Source organism: Phaseolus vulgaris, chromosome 3 (assembly GCF_000499845.2).
Source record: "Phaseolus vulgaris cultivar G19833 chromosome 3, P. vulgaris v2.0, whole genome shotgun sequence".
NCBI lineage: Eukaryota > Viridiplantae > Streptophyta > Magnoliopsida > Fabales > Fabaceae > Phaseolus > Phaseolus vulgaris.
The window spans coordinates 3,739,287-3,757,658 of record NC_023757.2 but is presented as its reverse complement, the minus strand read 5'-3'; the positions used below and the strand labels follow the sequence as shown (position 1 = coordinate 3,757,658).

Here is an 18,372-nt window from a genome sequence, read left to right as displayed (position 1 = left end):
TAAAGTAATATTTAATTGGCTATAAATTTAATATAATATTTAATCTAGTAGGTATATTAATTAATTAATTTTTATATTAAAAATTAATTTTTATTTAACAATTTCATGTAATAGTGATAATAGTTATGAAAGAATCTAATTAAAAAAAATTGGTATTTGAATATAAAATATATATAAAGAAATAAAAAAAAACTTAAATAACACTAAATATATAAATAAAGAAATTACAGTAACAAAATAGAGGGTCCCTATCCTACAGGGAAAGTGCTGCTCGCAGGACATGCTGACAAACACCCACCCCTTTCCCTCCCTATCATTCATCTTACACTATCATCACCATTGCATTATTATTCTATGTTCCACTCTCTTCATATTTTCTCCAACAACCCTTCACCTTTTCCGCGTAAGCAACCCTCACAAACTCCACAACTCCCAATAATCCAATCAAATCCAACGTTGTTTTGTTCGGAATCATTTCCCACCTCATTCGATTCGTAGGTTTCGATCACCCTCTCACAATTTTGTTCTTCTAACCAGCCATGTCTTCCACTAAGAACAAGGGAAACGCTGTCGGCGCCAAAACGGCACGAGCGTGCGACAGCTGCATAAGAAATCGAGCGCGTTGGTACTGTGCCGCCGACGACGCGTTCCTCTGCCAAGCTTGCGACTCTTCCGTTCACTCAGCGAACCCGTTAGCGCGTAGACACCACCGCGTTCGCTTGAAAATCGTTTCACACATCGAAGCCAACAAGAAATCGTTTTCTGGAACGGGTAACGGTCCATCGTGGCACAAAGGGTTCACCAAGAAACCCCGAACGCCACGTCACGGGAAGAACGGTAATAAGGCTCTGAAGAATCCCTTCGATGTGGTACCCGAAGACACAAATTCGAACTCCCATGAAGAGAGCGTGGATGAGGTTCTTTATAGAGTGCCCGCAACTCCTTCGGCAGAGCAAGGGGTATCCGTGAGCGATGAGAGGAGAGTTGATTTGTTAGGATGTGAAAGCGCGTTTGAGATTGCGTTCAGTGCTGATGTTGAGAGTTTGTTGAGGGAGGGACTGGAGAGTGAGTGTGTGGGAATGGAAGAGTTGGGGCTGGTGGGTACCGATGAGGTGGAGGAGCATGCTTCGTGGGAGTGTTGTGTGGGTGGTGGGAACATGAAGGTGGAGGAGGAGGCGTATGAATTGGGATTTGATTGTGGGCATGAGCTGAATTTTTCTTTGACATGTGAAGAGGTTAAGGAAAAGGTTATTGGGTTGGATAAGAGGCAAGAAGTAGTGAAAGAAGATGATCAGCGAAAGAAGAAGAAGATCTTATTGTTGCGGTTAGATTATGAAGCTGTAATCACTGCTTGGACCAGCCAAAGATCCCTGTGGACTACTTCTCATAAACCAGACTTGGGCACCACGCAGTTCTGGCCTCATTGCATGGTATGATACCAGAATCCATTCACTTTAATTACTTTCATTGAATTCACAATCTGAATCGGATTATGATTAGGACACACGAATTTCTGATACGAGGATACACGGATACATATACGTATCTTACAGGTGTCATATGAGTGTCAGTGTTCGATAAGAGTGTCGGATATTGACACAGACACACATTTAAGAGGAGTTTCCGAATTTAGAGCATATGATAGTTATAATATGGTGCATTTTATTTCAATATACAATTTTCACATTTTTCACTCCTCTCTATAGTTGTTTTTTTATATTGTTTATTCATTTGGAACTTGGGTAAAGCAAGAGTATGTGGCATAGTTTTGATTATACTTATTTAAATTATATTTTCAACATTTTAACACAATTTTATTGGGGAACTTTTTATACCGTTATAGCTATATAACAACTACTGTAAATGTACTTTTTGATACGATGTTTCGAAAGTTAAGCATCTTATAAGCATAGGTGATTTGATGATATAGTAGTTGAAAATGTTTATAGTAACATTGCATTATTAATGGTAATGTATTAGCAGAGAACGTGTGGAGTGGAGTTTGAGCATCGTAGTGGGGAATTATTTGGGTGTGATGCAGCAATGGCAGACGGTGGAAGAGAAGCAAGAGTGTCAAGATATAGAGAAAAGCGACGTAAAAGGTTGTTCTCGAAGAAAATAAGGTATGAGGTTCGAAAACTGAATGCGGAGAAAAGACCAAGAATGAAAGGGAGGTTTGTAAAGAGGCCTTCTTTAGCAACACCACCCATTTTTCCTTTGCTAAACAAAAAAGAAGAGAGAGTATAATTAAATTGTTTGAAATTAATGTGGTACTTTCATGTCGGAATCCGCATGTATATATACAAATTCATTAGCATGAAGCAGTGTCGAAGGTTAAGATTGCCACTATTTAAGTTAACATTATAGTATGGATGGCTCTTCATGAGATTGAATAGGAAAATTTTGCTTTTGATGACACTCCTATGTATATATCTTTTGATCTGATGTTTTATGATAGTTTTAATATATATATGTAATAACTAAATTATATAAAAAAATATATATTAAAGTACTATAAAAAATAATATAGTTGTTAATGTATTCCGATTAGAAAAACATAAATATATCCATATTATAATTATAACATCCATCCAACATTTTTATTATATATAAGTATTATAGCCAAGAGATAAGCTTTGAAATTGTGTTGTGTTTTATCTTTTATTTTTTAAATTTTTTATGTTGATTATTCCCTGTAAATTTAAAATTAGGATTTTAGATCGAGATTTATACTTCTTGATTTTCTTTTATTATTTAGTTGTTTTTATTCTTTTGATTATCAGGTTGATTTGATTATTGTTAGAAGCGGTAACTCAAATATTGTTGGATCTTTACATGCTTTTTTGAAAAAATAATTTGTCTTTAGATAAAATTGTTCAAGATAAGTTTCTTGATACCGATTTAGAGATGATGAGTTGTATAATCACCCCAACATAGATAATCCACTATAATCAACTTTTTAACAAACATTACAAGAAAAATAAGAAAAAAATAGAAAAACACAAGTGTGAAAACATATCAAAACAAAAGAAGAGAGTGTTGAATTATGTTTTAAAACTTTTTAAAATTATGTTGCGAGATTTCATTTGATAAGCGTTGGGATGTGAAGGTGAGAATCTTTATCAAATCAAGAGGTGTTTGAGAAGAAGAAATTTGCAAAAGCATGTAATCTTGATGATTTAAATTTGTATGCTACTGAAAAGTCATAAAAACGAACTTTGTAAAATAAGAATATTTTGCAAAAGAAAATAAAAAATGGATTGAGAGAAGAGAATGAAGTAAGAACACGCTACCTTTAATCCAAAAGCTAAAGAAAAGTGCAAGATGATTCATCATTTGTGAAAGCTTATGAAGATAAGAACCAAAACAAGAGAAGAGAAAAATGAAACTCTTACAAAACCTACAAAGGAGACTTTCATTCAATTCCAAGATATATTCATGTTTATAAATGGAGAAGACTCCTTTATATAGTGTGCACTCCTTAATTTCAAGGATTAATAGGTGTTAATCTTTATTTAGTGAAGTTAACTCTTAATTAATAAAGTTTACTCATTTTTGTTGTCTCATTCACTCCTAGGAATGTAATGATTATATGAAAAACATTGATGACTCTTGGAGAAATCACATGTAAGTCTCAAAAAGACTTTTGAAAGCTAAAAAGGTAAAGTGAAAAAGTCAAACTATCCCCTTGTGCACTTTCAAAGTGATACCACTACAAGAAAATCATTAAATAGAAACTAATTTTGGAGACCAAAATAATTAGTTACTATATTGATTAAATTAGATACCATTTTATAAACTAAAAAAAATTATTGGTATCTAAAGTAGTTTCTATTATTAATAAAAAATTATATAGTAATTTCTAAATTGGTATCTAACCATTAGCTACTAAGGTTTTAGCTACTCACTACTTTATATTATAAATTAGTCTTTATTAGTCTTTTAGAGACTAATTTAAAATTTAAAGTATTAGTAGTTAAAACCTAAGTAGTTAATTCAGATGTCAATTTAGAAACCATTTTATAAATTTTTATTAATAATAGAAATCACTTTAGATACCAATAATTTTTTAGTCTCTATAATAGTATCTAATTTAATCAATATAGTGACTAATTATTTTTTGTCTTTAAATTTAGTTGCTATTTAATAATTTTCTTGTAGTGCATGTGGTAGTCAGAAGCTTCAAAAGGCAATTCTAACTCAAGATGCATGAATTTCATCCAATGTCTCTCAAGTTCAACATATGGAGTTCCTTATTCTCTCAAGTTCATCTAAAGACTAAGAAACTACACAAAGTACAAGTCCTTTAATCTTCTTTTCCAAAGTTTGGAGTCTTCCTCTTGTCACTCTTCATGAAATCTTCTTCTTTATTTCTTTTTTGTCATACTTCTTATATTTATTCTTCTGGTCTCCACTTCTCTTTCTTTAATGTGAAGAATAGTAAAATCACAAGAATAGAGGGTTGAATTGTGATTTTATTAAACTTTAATTTTTTTTAGTAAATATCCCTTTATTAAAGATGCTAAGACGATGATTTGGTTTGTAAAACAATCAGACTCAAATTCTTTCATTTGGTGTGTTATATCAAACACACTTTGCTAACTCTTATGGATAATTTGTATATGTTATCTTCTCATACTCTGATTAGTGATCAAGCTATAATTATTGTATTTGATAGGCTACATCAGATGTAGGATTGACCTAAAATGATTCATTGAAAAATAAGAGCTTAAGGAGATACATTTTCATTAATCTTTTTCAAACATGTTTTATCTGATGAAACATAAAACAATTTCTTAAAGAAATTTATAACAAATATGATAAAACTAAAATGTTTAAAAACAATTGTTTTAACATTATCTCTTATAGTTAAAATGGTCACGTGAGACACATATAACAACTTGACTATATCACTCAATTTTGATAATTTTGTATTTATTAAGCATGCTTTCTCCTCTATTTAGTAAACTTGTGTTTCAACCTCCAATGAAGTACCAAGACCTCCCTATTTATAAACTTTAGCGAGGAGTTCCTTTAGATTTTCCTTTTGCTCAGTGCCTAGCCAATTTGATGAGCGAATTAGCTTTCTTCACCTTGAAGAAACCTCTTGGCTCAAAGCCTTTTCTAAGCTTAACGAAATTTGTGGTTTCCTAATATTTAAAGGATTTGCTTCAAGCCTGGATCAACGAAATAATTTCTTAAACACGAAGAAACCTTTTCACTTTGAATCAACTTCAAGCCAAACCCAAGCGATTTTGACTTTTCCTTCTCTTAAAGAAATCATTTCTCTCTAGATTAGCTCCAAGCCTAGCCTAAGCGAATTTAGGTTTTGTTGCTCATTAAAGACCTTTTTTTCGCTCAGAGCTTGCTGAATTCACTCAGCCTCCCGAATTCATTAAATTGGATCCTTCTCTGGCTTAGATTTGTTCAACGCATTCCTTTGACACTCAATGTTTTGGAGAATGTTTGCTTTAGTGTTTTTTGTTACCGATACACTAAATCTTGGATGTATGTGCTAAACGAATTGGTCATTTCTTCTACTCCTTTGTTTTGTTGCAATTTTCTTCATCTTTTTGCAAGTTTCCATCAATTTCTTCATATTCTTGTTTCTTCTTAATTCAAGATGATTTGAAGGAAAAAAGGATTATTTTCATGATATTTTACATGCAGTCGTTCATTTTTCATGCCTAATTTGATATGAAAATTAAGAATGTTTAGCACTTATTACTCGCTAACCCCTTGAGTATTCTTGACACAAGTCATTCTTGGCTTAATTTAATATTCTTGATACAAGCTACTCCTGACTTAAATGAGTATTCTTTGAGCCCGTAGCTACTTTTGGCTAACCTTTTGAGTATTTTTTTCTCAAGCCACTCCTAACTAATTCTGATTATTTTTTACACTAAGCCACTCCTGACTAAGATATGAAAGTTTTGTGTTTCAATGATCTACTGATGATTAGGTCTAATGACTAGGGAGGATTGCATCTGACAAATAATACAATATTTAAGGTTTCTCTCCTAGTTCAAATCATCTTTCTCTAAGGAGGATAATGAATTTCAACGTATAAAAGGGTAAACTCGCTCTCATGGGTAGCTGGCTAAACACTCTCAATTATTTCCATGAGGTTCTTCTTGATCCTAATACTTTAATCTTTTTTATGTTAAGGATCATTCTCTAAAGTTGTGAGGTTTACTCTATTATCTAATTAACATTTTTAGTAGAGTGCAACCTTACTCTCTTGACTTAGAGGTAATGGAGGATCATTTTAGAATAGTCATATTATGCCTTTAACTAGATCATGGCTAGAAGATTGAAGGAGGAAGAAGAGCTTCAGAAGATTCTCCTTTTATGGAGAGTAACATTTTGACTTTCTTTTTTAATTTTCTTAGCCTTGTAAATATGTATAGATGTACATAAAATAGAGTAGAAATATGTATAGGAATTATGTTTTTGTTGTGTAAAAAAATACACACATAAGTAGGATCAATTTGGGCTTGATTAGGACTAACTTGGAAGTCAAAGCCCAACTTAAAAGTTAATGTGACCCTAATTGAAGAGGCATGAAGAGAGTATACACACCACACACCCATCCATACGAACTGGAACAACCGCCACCAAGACACAACCCCACCAACACCCAATGGCCACATCGATGCTGAGAAAGTCACATAATAGATATGCAAACAAAATCAACACTGAAGCAAAAATTGGACACCACGAGATGTACGGGGAAAAAATGCCACTAAAAGTAAATCTAAAGAGACCCAATTTACAAAAAATCTGAAATCAAATGTGAATCCCGTAAAATATTAAAAATTATTAAATTTGTCACGTGATGACACCTATGCAAATGTCAAATGAAAGTAATGGAATTGATGGTATCAACTTAATGGAACTGTAAAAACTATTCATTTTGTAGTGATAAGAAGTTGAAACTAGAAAATGACAAACAAAATTAGACGTCTTCAACTTTTTTAAAAATTAATTGAAACACATATATGCTCATCTAGATTTTATTTATTATTAGCTTTCTTATAAACTTTAAACCTTTGTATATAATAATTTTAAAATTATCTTTGCATGATTATTTACATTGGATGTTTTTTAAATATATATTAATATTCTGGTACACTCAATAATTACATATTGTTTAAGGGTCAAGGCCAAGAGCAATTTAAATATATCTTCCTTCCTTAATTATTTGAGATGCCTCTTAAGATAAAAATTTGACAAAGTTCTAAGTTTCAAAGCGAAAAATACCTTGGATGCAGTTATTGACCATAGTGATGTCATCTCAATGAACTCGGGGTAGGAATACTGGCAAATACTATACGAAATATGTGGTTTGAGGATATTTTATCTGGACCTCACGGTGGGTGTCAAATGTTCTTATCATGGTGACGATGGAATCACAACCCCCCAAACTTGAGAATTCGACTTTATGATAGTGGGTCGAGCTATGGTCATACTTTGACGATGGCAAATTCTCCATACACCTCCATATATTTTTTTATTTCCAACAATGCATTTATGAATATGGTGGACAATGTGGTATCTTCTTCATTTTTAAGTGGTGGTTTTTTCTTGTGATGGTTGGTGGTGAATGTTGGCAGTTGAGGTACATTTTGTGGTGTTTTTACTAGTGGTAGTTGTGTTTTCATTCGCTTATTGTACAATCTAAAAGCCACAAAACCCAGAAAAAAAAACCAGCAAGGTACAAAAATGAGTACAAAACTAAAAATAAATAAATAATTTGCGCATTATAGGAGAAACTTTATGTTCCAAGGGTTCACAATTTGCTTCAGGTTGTAATAATAATCCACTTTATTGAACAATTGTAAGTACAACAATAATTATTTTCTTAATAAAATTTTTTCGATGTTGTCGGAGGAAAAACTTCTAACTACAAGAGATTCAAGCCTTCTGGTAAGTGTGGATTTATCTTATGATTAAAATTAAAACATGTCTTTGCGAATGGAGAAGAATGTTGTGGCGGGAAGGGAGGTATGGGGTGCGGGGATGTAGTGGAGGTTATTTAAAATGGTGAGGTTATGCTTCATTTAGGATTATTAAAATTTTTTAAAAATGTTAAAACCGACTTTTCACAATTAATATGAAGGTGGAGGGAGAATTTTCCGCCTTTGACGACTAATGATGAACTTTGTAATTATCCATAGCTCGTTAGAGTAATAAAGATCATAATTATTGTCATTAAAAGATAATTACAACATATACTGATGAAAAAATTAAATTTTATGTGCATTAATGAGAGTCTTTTATACATAATGAATGATATCAATTCGTTACATAACTCGAATTCACCGCCTCGAATAAACCGTTAATGTTTAAATTGTTCTCATTAAGGGGATTTTGATATTTTATATCTTATATATGTATATATTTTATATTTACTAAAATGATTAGTGACAAATGTTTAGTTGCCTAAACTTTATTTATTAATTTTCTTGTATTGTTTTTTTATGTAGCATTTTATTTTAGTTACTTCTTTCATGAAGCTTTTAATTTTTATATAAAGTATATAAATATTTTTCATACTATCAATTGAATCAAATTTATTTTAAATGATATTCTTAAAATAATTATTATCAAAACAAGTATCTTATTGTATGTGTGAACATCTATTTAAAATAACTTCAAATATGACTGGTTTACTCCTAACACAGCACATGATAAAGCAATAGAGTAGTTAATGAGAGCATTTACTATCTTAAATAAATCATTAAAATGTGCCTAGACCATTTAGTGATAGAAATATTTTATTAAAGCCTCCACCAAGATTTACATTTGACCATGGCCAATGCTCCTATTTCTACATTTCTATCAAAACAAAACAAAACAAATAAGAAGACAAAAATACTAAACAAATCCTATTTTTTATTACTTTTTATTGGTTTGGTAGCATCACTTCATCAACAAGTAGCAAGAGAAGGCTATTCTAGCCAAGAGTGAGCTCCAAATCAATGTTGTTTCCACCATTTATACTTGGCTTGTCTTGGCTCAACAACATAGCCCTCACTATTTCCTCACCACCACCCTCTAACCTTCTTGGCTCATGGCTTAAAATTGGGTTCCATAATGTAGCTGAGTTGACCAAACCCACATGAGACATTGGCATCATAACATTCTCAGTTCTATTAGGTTTCTTAGATTTTCCTTTTACCTTGTCCATGTTGGCATCTTTGACAACATGACGTATGTCAAGGAGTTTGGAAGCATGCTCACTGCCATGTGCCACCATCACTTGTGAATGAGAGGTTGTCATGACATTGATCTGGGACCCAGCTAGCACAGCATCAACAGCAGCTTGGCATTGGGCCCACTCACCACTCCAAAACAAACCTACTGATCCAAATGTTGGGTTCATGATTCTCCCACACGCCTCATACATCAGTGACTTGAACACATCTGAAATTTACAATTCTGTCATTTTCTTCAAAATGTAAATAATTTTTCTGCATTAAACACCATTCTTTCTCATCCTACTATTCAATGTACAAAACAGAACATGCATGGTCATTGTAGTGCTACTCAGAAACAAATGAAAGGAAAAATGTATATGTTCATCAAAATTTATTTCTATTCCCTACTTTTTTAACTGGTTAATAATCCCTTGTTTTGTTTTTGGTCCTGAAAGCACGATCTTGGTCACTTTCTTTCACTGTTTAAAGCCCCGTCTGAAGTACTTTTAAGACCAAAAGCAAAATCAAACCAAATCAATTACAAAACAAACGTTGGGTGAGATAAAAAATGATTCTTGCAATAAGAAGTAAAAGGTAGCCAAAAGGGGAAGCATTTTTCAAAGAGTTGCTGCTTCAATTTTAATCATGAAAACATAGATTAAATTAAGATTTGTTTAAGGGGAGGAAGACTAACACCAAACAACAAAAGGGTGACGATGATGAAAGTCTTGGAGGGTATTGAATTTGTTCATTTTAAATCAGAAAAAAAAATGTTGAAATTCCAAATTTTAATTAAAGGTATATACATAATGGTGAGGGAAAATCACCAGTGCGATGGTGTTGTGGGGCAGCATTGATGAGGTTGAGCAAACCGGCACGACCATAGAACTTAGAAAGGAAAAGGGTGGCATTGGCTTGTGCCTCAGAAGAGTTTATCCATTCAAGGCATGGCCTAATAACACAGTCCTCAGTACAACCTTTGCGAAGAATGCGACACCCATTACAACTAATCTTCATGGTTCTTCTGTGTGCAGTGGAATACTGAGACAAAGGACACATATATATTAACACCAACCAAGCCACCAAGTGAAACTACCCAACGTTGGTCATCAAATCTTCCTGGTATTGTGGTTTTATTATCCCATGGTTTTTTTTTTCTTTTACTAATTTCTGGTGGGGACTTGTTATTTTGGCAGTATCTGAGGTTTTATGACAGCACTGCATGAAGATAATAATCACTGCATGAGACATTTTAATTGTGTCATTTGTAAGCACACAAGGTAAAACCGTGTGTAAATTGACGAAGCTTGTGTTGACAACTAGGCATAAGGTATTTTGGAACTCTCTTAAATAAGAAGTCAATTTTTATTTTTTATTTTTTACTTATTTACTTATGAATAAGAAAAACTGTGTGGGGGCCATGGAGAGGGTGGAATATGTATACGCCCATGGTTTTCAAGAATGACTTCATTAATATGCAATGATGTTGTTTTTCCTTATGAGGAAGACAAGTGTTTTTTGTGAAATTAATTGTCTAACACAACATTGATTACATAGTATCCTGCTTAGTTGGATAACTTGTTCATTAGTTATTTGATGTTATCATCTATGGTCTTTTTTTTTCTGAATAGTTAATATATTTTCTCTTTCCTTTTGTACAAAATTAAAGTTTCAGTAAAATATTTTGGACAGTATTTTCAATATAAGAATTATATTTTAGACATGTTTGCTATAAGGTAGGATATGCTGTGTAGGTCCATGGTTTGAAAACATATATATGTTTATAATAAGTGATCATGAGAATGTCAAAGTTTGATTCTCTCTAAAATGCCTTCCCAACCCAATATTGGTCAAAGTGTATTCAATGCTATTTAATAAATGTTTTCAATTATATTAAAAGATGAACGATAAATTTCTTTACATTTTCATAAATACTTCCATTGATGAATTTGATTTATTAACTTGTATTCTAAAGAAAATGGTCAAATTACTTTTTGGAAGAAAAAGGTATTTGTTTCTTTTATAATTAATATATAATTCATGGTTTCATCTTTTTATTAGAAACAATATAAAGTGAAATAAATAAAGGTTGATAAACAAATGGAGGAGAATAAGTATATGTAACAAAAATATGAAAATATTTATTTTTCTTAGTAAGAAATGAAAATTGACAAAAACGTGTAGATTCAAATGACAATATGCCAATTAAGAAACAAAATGAAGATTATCAACTCGAGAAAAAAGTATTAACAAGAAATTAAGATTAATTCAAATAATAAGAATATTACTAACATGTGTAAAATGTAACATCCTTAATTTTAATTTTATAATAATTACTTTCCCATGTATTATTATTTCTCTAAATATGGAAGATCGAAATTTTAATTCATTATAAAGTTCTGATATCTAATTTATTATAAAGTTTTGTATATTTTGGGCAATAGTTAAATAAATTATAAAATTTTCAAACTTATTTTCAATTTAAAGTTTAATAAATAAAATATAAAATATTGATGAATTAGAATGGGTTAAATAAGCCTTTTTTACCTTTAAAATTGATATGTACTAAAATTGCTACCTCCAAATTTTCTTAATATTTTTAATATTTAAAATTTATAAATATATTAATTTCATTCTCATAGTAATTTCATAACTTTTGATAATGTATTTGAAGTTGTAAGGAAATTAACACAAATTCACTAAATTCTATGCCACATATAAATGCTAGACGATTATAAAAAAATCTATTTTTCCTGTGGATAGTTAGTCATGAATTTTTTTATGTAAATTAGTTTTATCTATTGAAATTCAATGGGTAATGTTATTACTGATAAAAAGAGAGAGAAAACAGAAAAGGGGCGTATAACATATCAATATTAGGTGGAAGAAAAAGATGGTACACTAGGTAACATACTTAATCCATAACTAAAATAAATAAAAAATTAAAAAGAATTAAAAGAATTGGTGAAACACATTTTTTGTTTCCAAGATAGCAACAAAGTCTTGCATTCCTCGAGAGAAACATTCATAGTGAAACATTCTCCAATTTAGGTTTTCTTTCAAAATGGCAATAAGAGTCTCAAATTCAATTTGTGAGAATGTGAGAAATCAAAATTTAAAACCTTTGAGAGTTCTGAAATATATCTGAAATCTAAACAATGGAATTTTGAACTTCTCTTTCTTTTTCTATTTAGAAAATGTGTTCTCAATCTCTCGTTCCTAAATTGCAATTTAAATCCTCTATCTTCCAAAATCTATATTGAAATCCCCAACTCCTTGTTTGAAAATGAAAAAACAAATCCCCAATTCCAATTTTGAAAATCAAAAGAGAAAACTCAATCGAGAGCTTTGTAAAGCAAGTGCGATTGAAGCCCTCATTTAGTGCTTCAGATTGCACTATTATTGACAAATATTGGACAAATATCTTCATCGTGGCAATCTGAACTAATGGTGAGTCAAAGGAGATATTTGGAGGATTCATGGTTCGAATATAAAGAACGCTATTGATATTCTTTCTCTTTCATTTGTTGTTGGATAATATTCCGTAGGTTTAAGGTATTTTACAAGATACTTTAAATGTGTTTTTAAAGTATCTTGTAAAATACCTTAAACGTATTTTTATAAGTAGTTGTATTGTTTGTTATTTTTTTCCTTGTATGTCAATTCTTGAGTTATAAGAAGAAAAGATATAAATATTTTTTTTTTGCACTAAATATAACATTTGTGGAAATATAATTTTGTTTTGCATCTTATGTATTTAGGGGTTCATGATTCATCATTAGGAGTTGGTGATTTTGGATGAGTAAGACATCAGGTATAATTGAACCTAGCATGAGATAACTATTAATTTTGTTGTATTTCTTTAGACTAATTGCATTTTCTTGGAGTTTTTTTTATCTTAATTATTGTTTTTGGATTAGATTTGTATTTTCTCAAAAATAAAAGAGTTTCTACAAAATGACTTCCTGTAGCTTATATTTTTTCTAAACCGTCTAGTGTAATGTTTAGATCTTTTAAAGAGCTTATTTTGGAGTTGGAATTTACCTAAGAATCATTGGATAAAGTTTCTTATTTCTTTAGTGTGGTAGGGTGTTGCTTGTGGTATACGTCATTCTTGTAGGGTTTAAGAGTGTCGTGCAAGACTTGATTGTAAAGATTCTTTGTTATAGTGATATCTCAACTAGAGTGGATGTAGCTCTTGAGCAAGAGTGAATCAGTGTAAACATATTTATGAGTTTCTTTTGCTATCTCTCTTTACATTTTTGTAATAAGATTTAAGTGTTCAGAAATTTAACCGATTAATTGAAGTAATTTGATAAAAAAAACTGATTAAAATTTATGATTTCTATTGGTTAAAAAGTATTCTTAATATGTCATTTCATTATTCTAATCGGTTGACTTTTGTAAGATTTTCATTCTTGTTCAGATTGTTATAAATTTCCGAAAGTTCAATTTACTCCCTCCCCTCTTAAACTCAGTCTGCATTTCTAACAATCTCATTATATATATGCACATGTATGATGTGTTAGAGGTTGTAGGTGAAACCCAGGAACTTAATATATCGATCATTTAGAATGATGTAAGTTTAATAAACATTGTATCATTTTACTTTATATAATTCAATCATTAATTATGCTTTAACTAATTGTACTAATTATACTTGTAGGAATATGTCTGGAGTATGTATTAATAAGGGAAAATAGGATCTATGAATTTATAGAACCCATTTAATTAATCTTTGCAAAAATAAGAAAGTTGAAATTCAAACATACATCACCAACTGCCTGGTTACAGGGAAAAACAAATATATTTTGCACCTTATATGAATGAGTAAGTGCAATTTTTAAGTCGTCAATTATTAGTACTCCATCACTTGTACTTATATTAATAGTTTTTTCAATGCAGACATCACTAGTAGTTACTTGTTATATGCCTGAATGATCATAGTGTGTGGTTATGCTCATTGCACAAGAAGCCACCCGTGTATCTCAAGCAAATAGTTGATTGATAATTACACTATCAACTTACATATGTATATTAAAAATTTCCTAACTTGTGTCTTTTTTTTATTAGGTTATACAGTGCATATATCATTTTGAGAGACTGACCAATTGCAATGTTTTGAAAGCTTACATGATTGTACCTAAAGGTTATTTGTAATTTTCATTAATTAATTTCCTATTTGTGAAATAAATATCTTTATTAAGTCTTTTCATTAATATTGAATTGTAGTGCAATAAACAATCAGGACGGTATAACTACCATTGTATGAGTTTACATTAAAAGAGGTTGAGACTGGGTAATCACGTTTAACTAATTCTTTATATAAAACAATGTCTAGTTTATGGACTAATTTTAACTTATTTTGTGTTGTAATATTTTATGGATGTTGAACCTCTCGATTATGAATCAATGGATTAAGGAATGCTTGAGCAACATATTTTATTAACTTCTACCACTCTAGGATAAATGATGATATTTGATTGGTTAAATTTTATGTATACTGTTAGTTTTAGTTTATATGATTTTACTATATAGAAATTTTCATTTTATATAATTAATTTATAATTTCATTTGATGTGGTTAATATTTTATTATTTTATGAGTATTTATATGTCTTACCGTCATATTCCTTAATATGCTTGAGGTTTGGTTTAGTTAATACAAGTAACAACCAAGAGAAAATGACATAACAATCTAAACTAAAAAAAATGCCATATATAGACGAATATTTATACCAAAATCATAGTCTATATCATAATATAGATGCCGATTATTGACAAAAATCGTCATTATTGTTGTCACTTTTGTGTAGTTATCAATTTTGTCAGTTCTTAAGCAAGGATTGGAATCAAAACCGTTGTCAATTTATGACAATTTTTTATTTTCAGATATCAAGAATAAGAACAATGATTTGGATAAAAATATCGTCTATAAGGAATATCCTAGAGAACAATTCTTAATAATAATCGTTGTTTATATAATTATAAACAACGACTTAGACAATCATTTATATATGATTTGTTTTAACGATAATTTCAAAGACAATAATTTTAAAATTGTTGTATACGACTTGACACAATCGTCTGACCATCGCAGTGTTAAAAAAGAAAAACTACATTAGGTCTATCTTAAACTCTAATTCTTTTCCGACTTAATCATTCATTGAATATTTATATTAACATTGCATATTCAATAGCTCTAATTTGGTAAATCAAGCTTTGATCCGTCTTCATCTTACTTTGTAAACTCACTCTCAATGTTTATGTATACTCCTAAGAACATGGTTAGTTTGTGAAAAACCAAAACTTTAGCTTAAATTTAGAAAGAGTTTAAAAAACAAGAAATTTTTTAATGTTTCTAAAAGTGTCAGAAAATACTTGCAATTACGATTGAGATTATAAAAACTTGTTTTGTAATTCAATAATATTAAAATTGAAAAAAATTTATAGAAATTAAAATAAGATAGCATAATATCTGCACAAAGATAAAATATATTTACCTTGATATTATAATTAGTAATTTTAAAAATATAAAACATTTTTTCTTTAAAGATAAAATACTTATTTATGATGTATTAAAACAATATTTTACAATAATTTAGTATTATAATATCAAAATTCACCTTGATAGCTAATTAGATATCAATTTAAAAATTATTTTATAAAATTTATTAATAATAGAAAATAATTTAGATATCAATAAATTTTTTAGTCTCTAAAATAATATCTAATTTAATTAATATAGTGATTAATTATTTTTTATCTCTAACAATAGTAATATGTATAATAAATATAAGTTTCAAATACAATATAATATTTTAATGAAAAATTAATGTTAAAAAGTAAATTATTGAATGAAAAAGTAAAAATAATATATTTAATTAATTTTTTATTTGAATGATAAATATATAACTTAATTTTTCTAATTATCTTAATTATAAATATTTTTTTCTTTTAGTACAGTAATTAATGCTTTCCATTTATAGCGTTGAACTATAATTATTAATAAGGACTAAATAAATCTTTAAAAAAGTCAAGAATTTAAAATTAAAAAATATTTTTTTATAAAAAGACTAAAAATAGTTGAAGTTATATTTGGTGAGAACACTACAAGAAAATTATTAAATAATAATCAAAATTAGAGACAAAATAATTAGTTACTATATTAACTAATTTAGAGACCAAAAGAATATTCATATCTATCTAAAATTGTTTTTATTATGAATAAAAAATTATAAAATAGTTTCTAAATTTATATCTAAATTGACTACTTAAGTTTGAGCAACTAATATTTTAGATTCTAAATTAGTCTCTAAATGACTTATAAAGATCTTGGTAGCTAATGGTTAGATACCAATTTAAAAACCACTTTATAAATTTTTATTAATAATAAAAACTACTTTAGATACTAATAATTTTTTTAGTTTATAAAATGATATTTAATTTAATCAAATAATAACTAATTATTTTGATCTCTAACATTAGTTTCTATTTAATGATTTTCTTGTAGTGGAATATAAACATATTACACCAAAAAGATAAATAAATAAAATTGTATCTAATATTACATTATAAATTATATATTTTTTCATTTTTTCATGAAAAAAGAATAGTAAAAGCAATATTTGATATAATATGAAAAAAGATATTTTTTTATATTACTTTTGAAATGTATGAGGATTAAAAAAATAGTGATTATTAATTTTTTTCATTGAGAATAAGTTTAAATATACTATAATGAGTAAATTTTAAAATATAAAATTATTCAATTATTTTTTATTTCTCTTTGAAAATGAAATCTGTCATACTATATTAAAAACAAGTATGTGGTGATATGTTAACACCACAAACAGTATTTACTTCACAAACCAATAAAATAATATTTTAATCATATTTAGTTTATTTTTTAATTTTAAATATTATTATATTATTATAATGTATTGTCAAAGTATATGTTTTTTTTACTGTGTAGGATGTAAAAAAAATCTTTTCCAATCTTATAATATTTTACGGTAAAAGTAAACAACCAAAGAATTACTTAAAAATGTATGACCAACAAAATTTGAGAGAGTTTCTAAAACTTGGCTTTTGATAGCCAAATCGAAAATTAGTATTTACCTAAACACCAACCAAAAAGTATCTGTAATGGCTCTAAAACGTGTGGCAATAGACAAAAACTAAGGAACCACATACGGTTAATCAGCAAAACATAGCATTAACAACTTCTAAATTTGACATAAAAGGAAAATGTGTATGAACACACGATGTTTAACGTGAGAAACGTGAAAGTAGGAAAACCATCACCTTCCCTAACAATGGCTGATCCTTACGGTGGTGGAAAAGCCTTGTTCAGCGTGTTGTTTCTGATGCTGGTTTTCGCAGCGTCTTGTTCCGAAGCCTCGAACTCCATGTGGGGCGCATTGCTTCATCCGAAACTAAGAGTGAACATCACGTCGAAAATACCAGGTGAGGTTGTGCGCATCAAATGCATATCCAGCGAGAACGACGTTGAGAAAGGGTTCTTGGATTCGACCAGCACAGAGCCATTCACGTTCGACGTTCAACTCAAGCTTCTCACCACCATAAGATACAACTGCTTGTTGAGACAAGGGAAAAGGGAAATTGGTCAGTTTTTAGGGTTTCGAAGTGGTTCTTATTGCGAGAAAGGCTGCATTTGGGAGCTTTATACAACCTATGCCGTTCGCACTTCTTCTCGCAATGGTTATGTAAATCAAACCTACAAGCCAATAGGAAGCCCTGATGACTACATCTATGATTATTCTTGACGAATCAACCTTCCGCTCTAGATTTTACTATAAGAAAATTATTAAATAAAAATTAATTTTATATAAAAAAATAATTAGTTATTCTGATTAGATTATAAATTTTTTTAAAAATTAAAAAAATTATTGATTTTTAAATTAGTTTTTACTTATATGTAGTTTTTAAATTGATATATAATTAGCTATCAATATTTTTGCTACCAAATTGGTAGTTTCTTGGTAGCTAATTAGATAACAATTTAGAAATTATTTATCAATAATAAAAACTAGTTTAGAAACTAATCATTTATTTAGTCTTTAAAATAATCTCTAATTTAGTTCTATAACAACTAATTATTTTTTTTCTAAAATTGGTATCTATTTAATGATTTTCTTGTAATGTTT

The 18,372-nt window shown here is 29.3% G+C and overlaps 2 protein-coding genes across 3 annotated transcripts; one reads left to right on the top strand and one right to left on the bottom strand.

The window, feature by feature from the left end:
* The first annotated feature begins 239 nt into the window (after positions 1-239).
* Positions 240-2,418, top strand: LOC137806319 (zinc finger protein CONSTANS-LIKE 16-like). Its single transcript, XM_068606358.1, has 2 exons — positions 240-1,430; positions 1,984-2,418. The coding sequence occupies exons 1-2, from the start codon at positions 540-542 to the stop codon at positions 2,245-2,247; spliced, it is 1,155 nt and encodes a 384-aa protein (XP_068462459.1). The 5' UTR covers positions 240-539; the 3' UTR covers positions 2,248-2,418.
* Positions 2,419-8,882: 6,464 nt separating this feature from the next.
* On the bottom strand, positions 8,883-10,302 carry LOC137805761 (LOB domain-containing protein 41-like). Of its 2 annotated transcripts, none has more exons than XM_068605686.1 (2): positions 10,031-10,302; positions 8,883-9,429 (listed from the first exon to the last, which is right to left on the bottom strand). In XM_068605686.1, the coding sequence occupies exons 1-2, from the start codon at positions 10,260-10,262 to the stop codon at positions 8,960-8,962; spliced, it is 702 nt and encodes a 233-aa protein (XP_068461787.1). In that variant the 5' UTR covers positions 10,263-10,302; the 3' UTR covers positions 8,883-8,959. The 2 variants fall into 2 exon arrangements, with proteins under 2 accessions (XP_068461787.1, XP_068461786.1); XM_068605685.1 differs by having other exon boundaries at positions 10,010-10,293.
* Between the last annotated feature and the right edge of the window lie 8,070 nt (positions 10,303-18,372).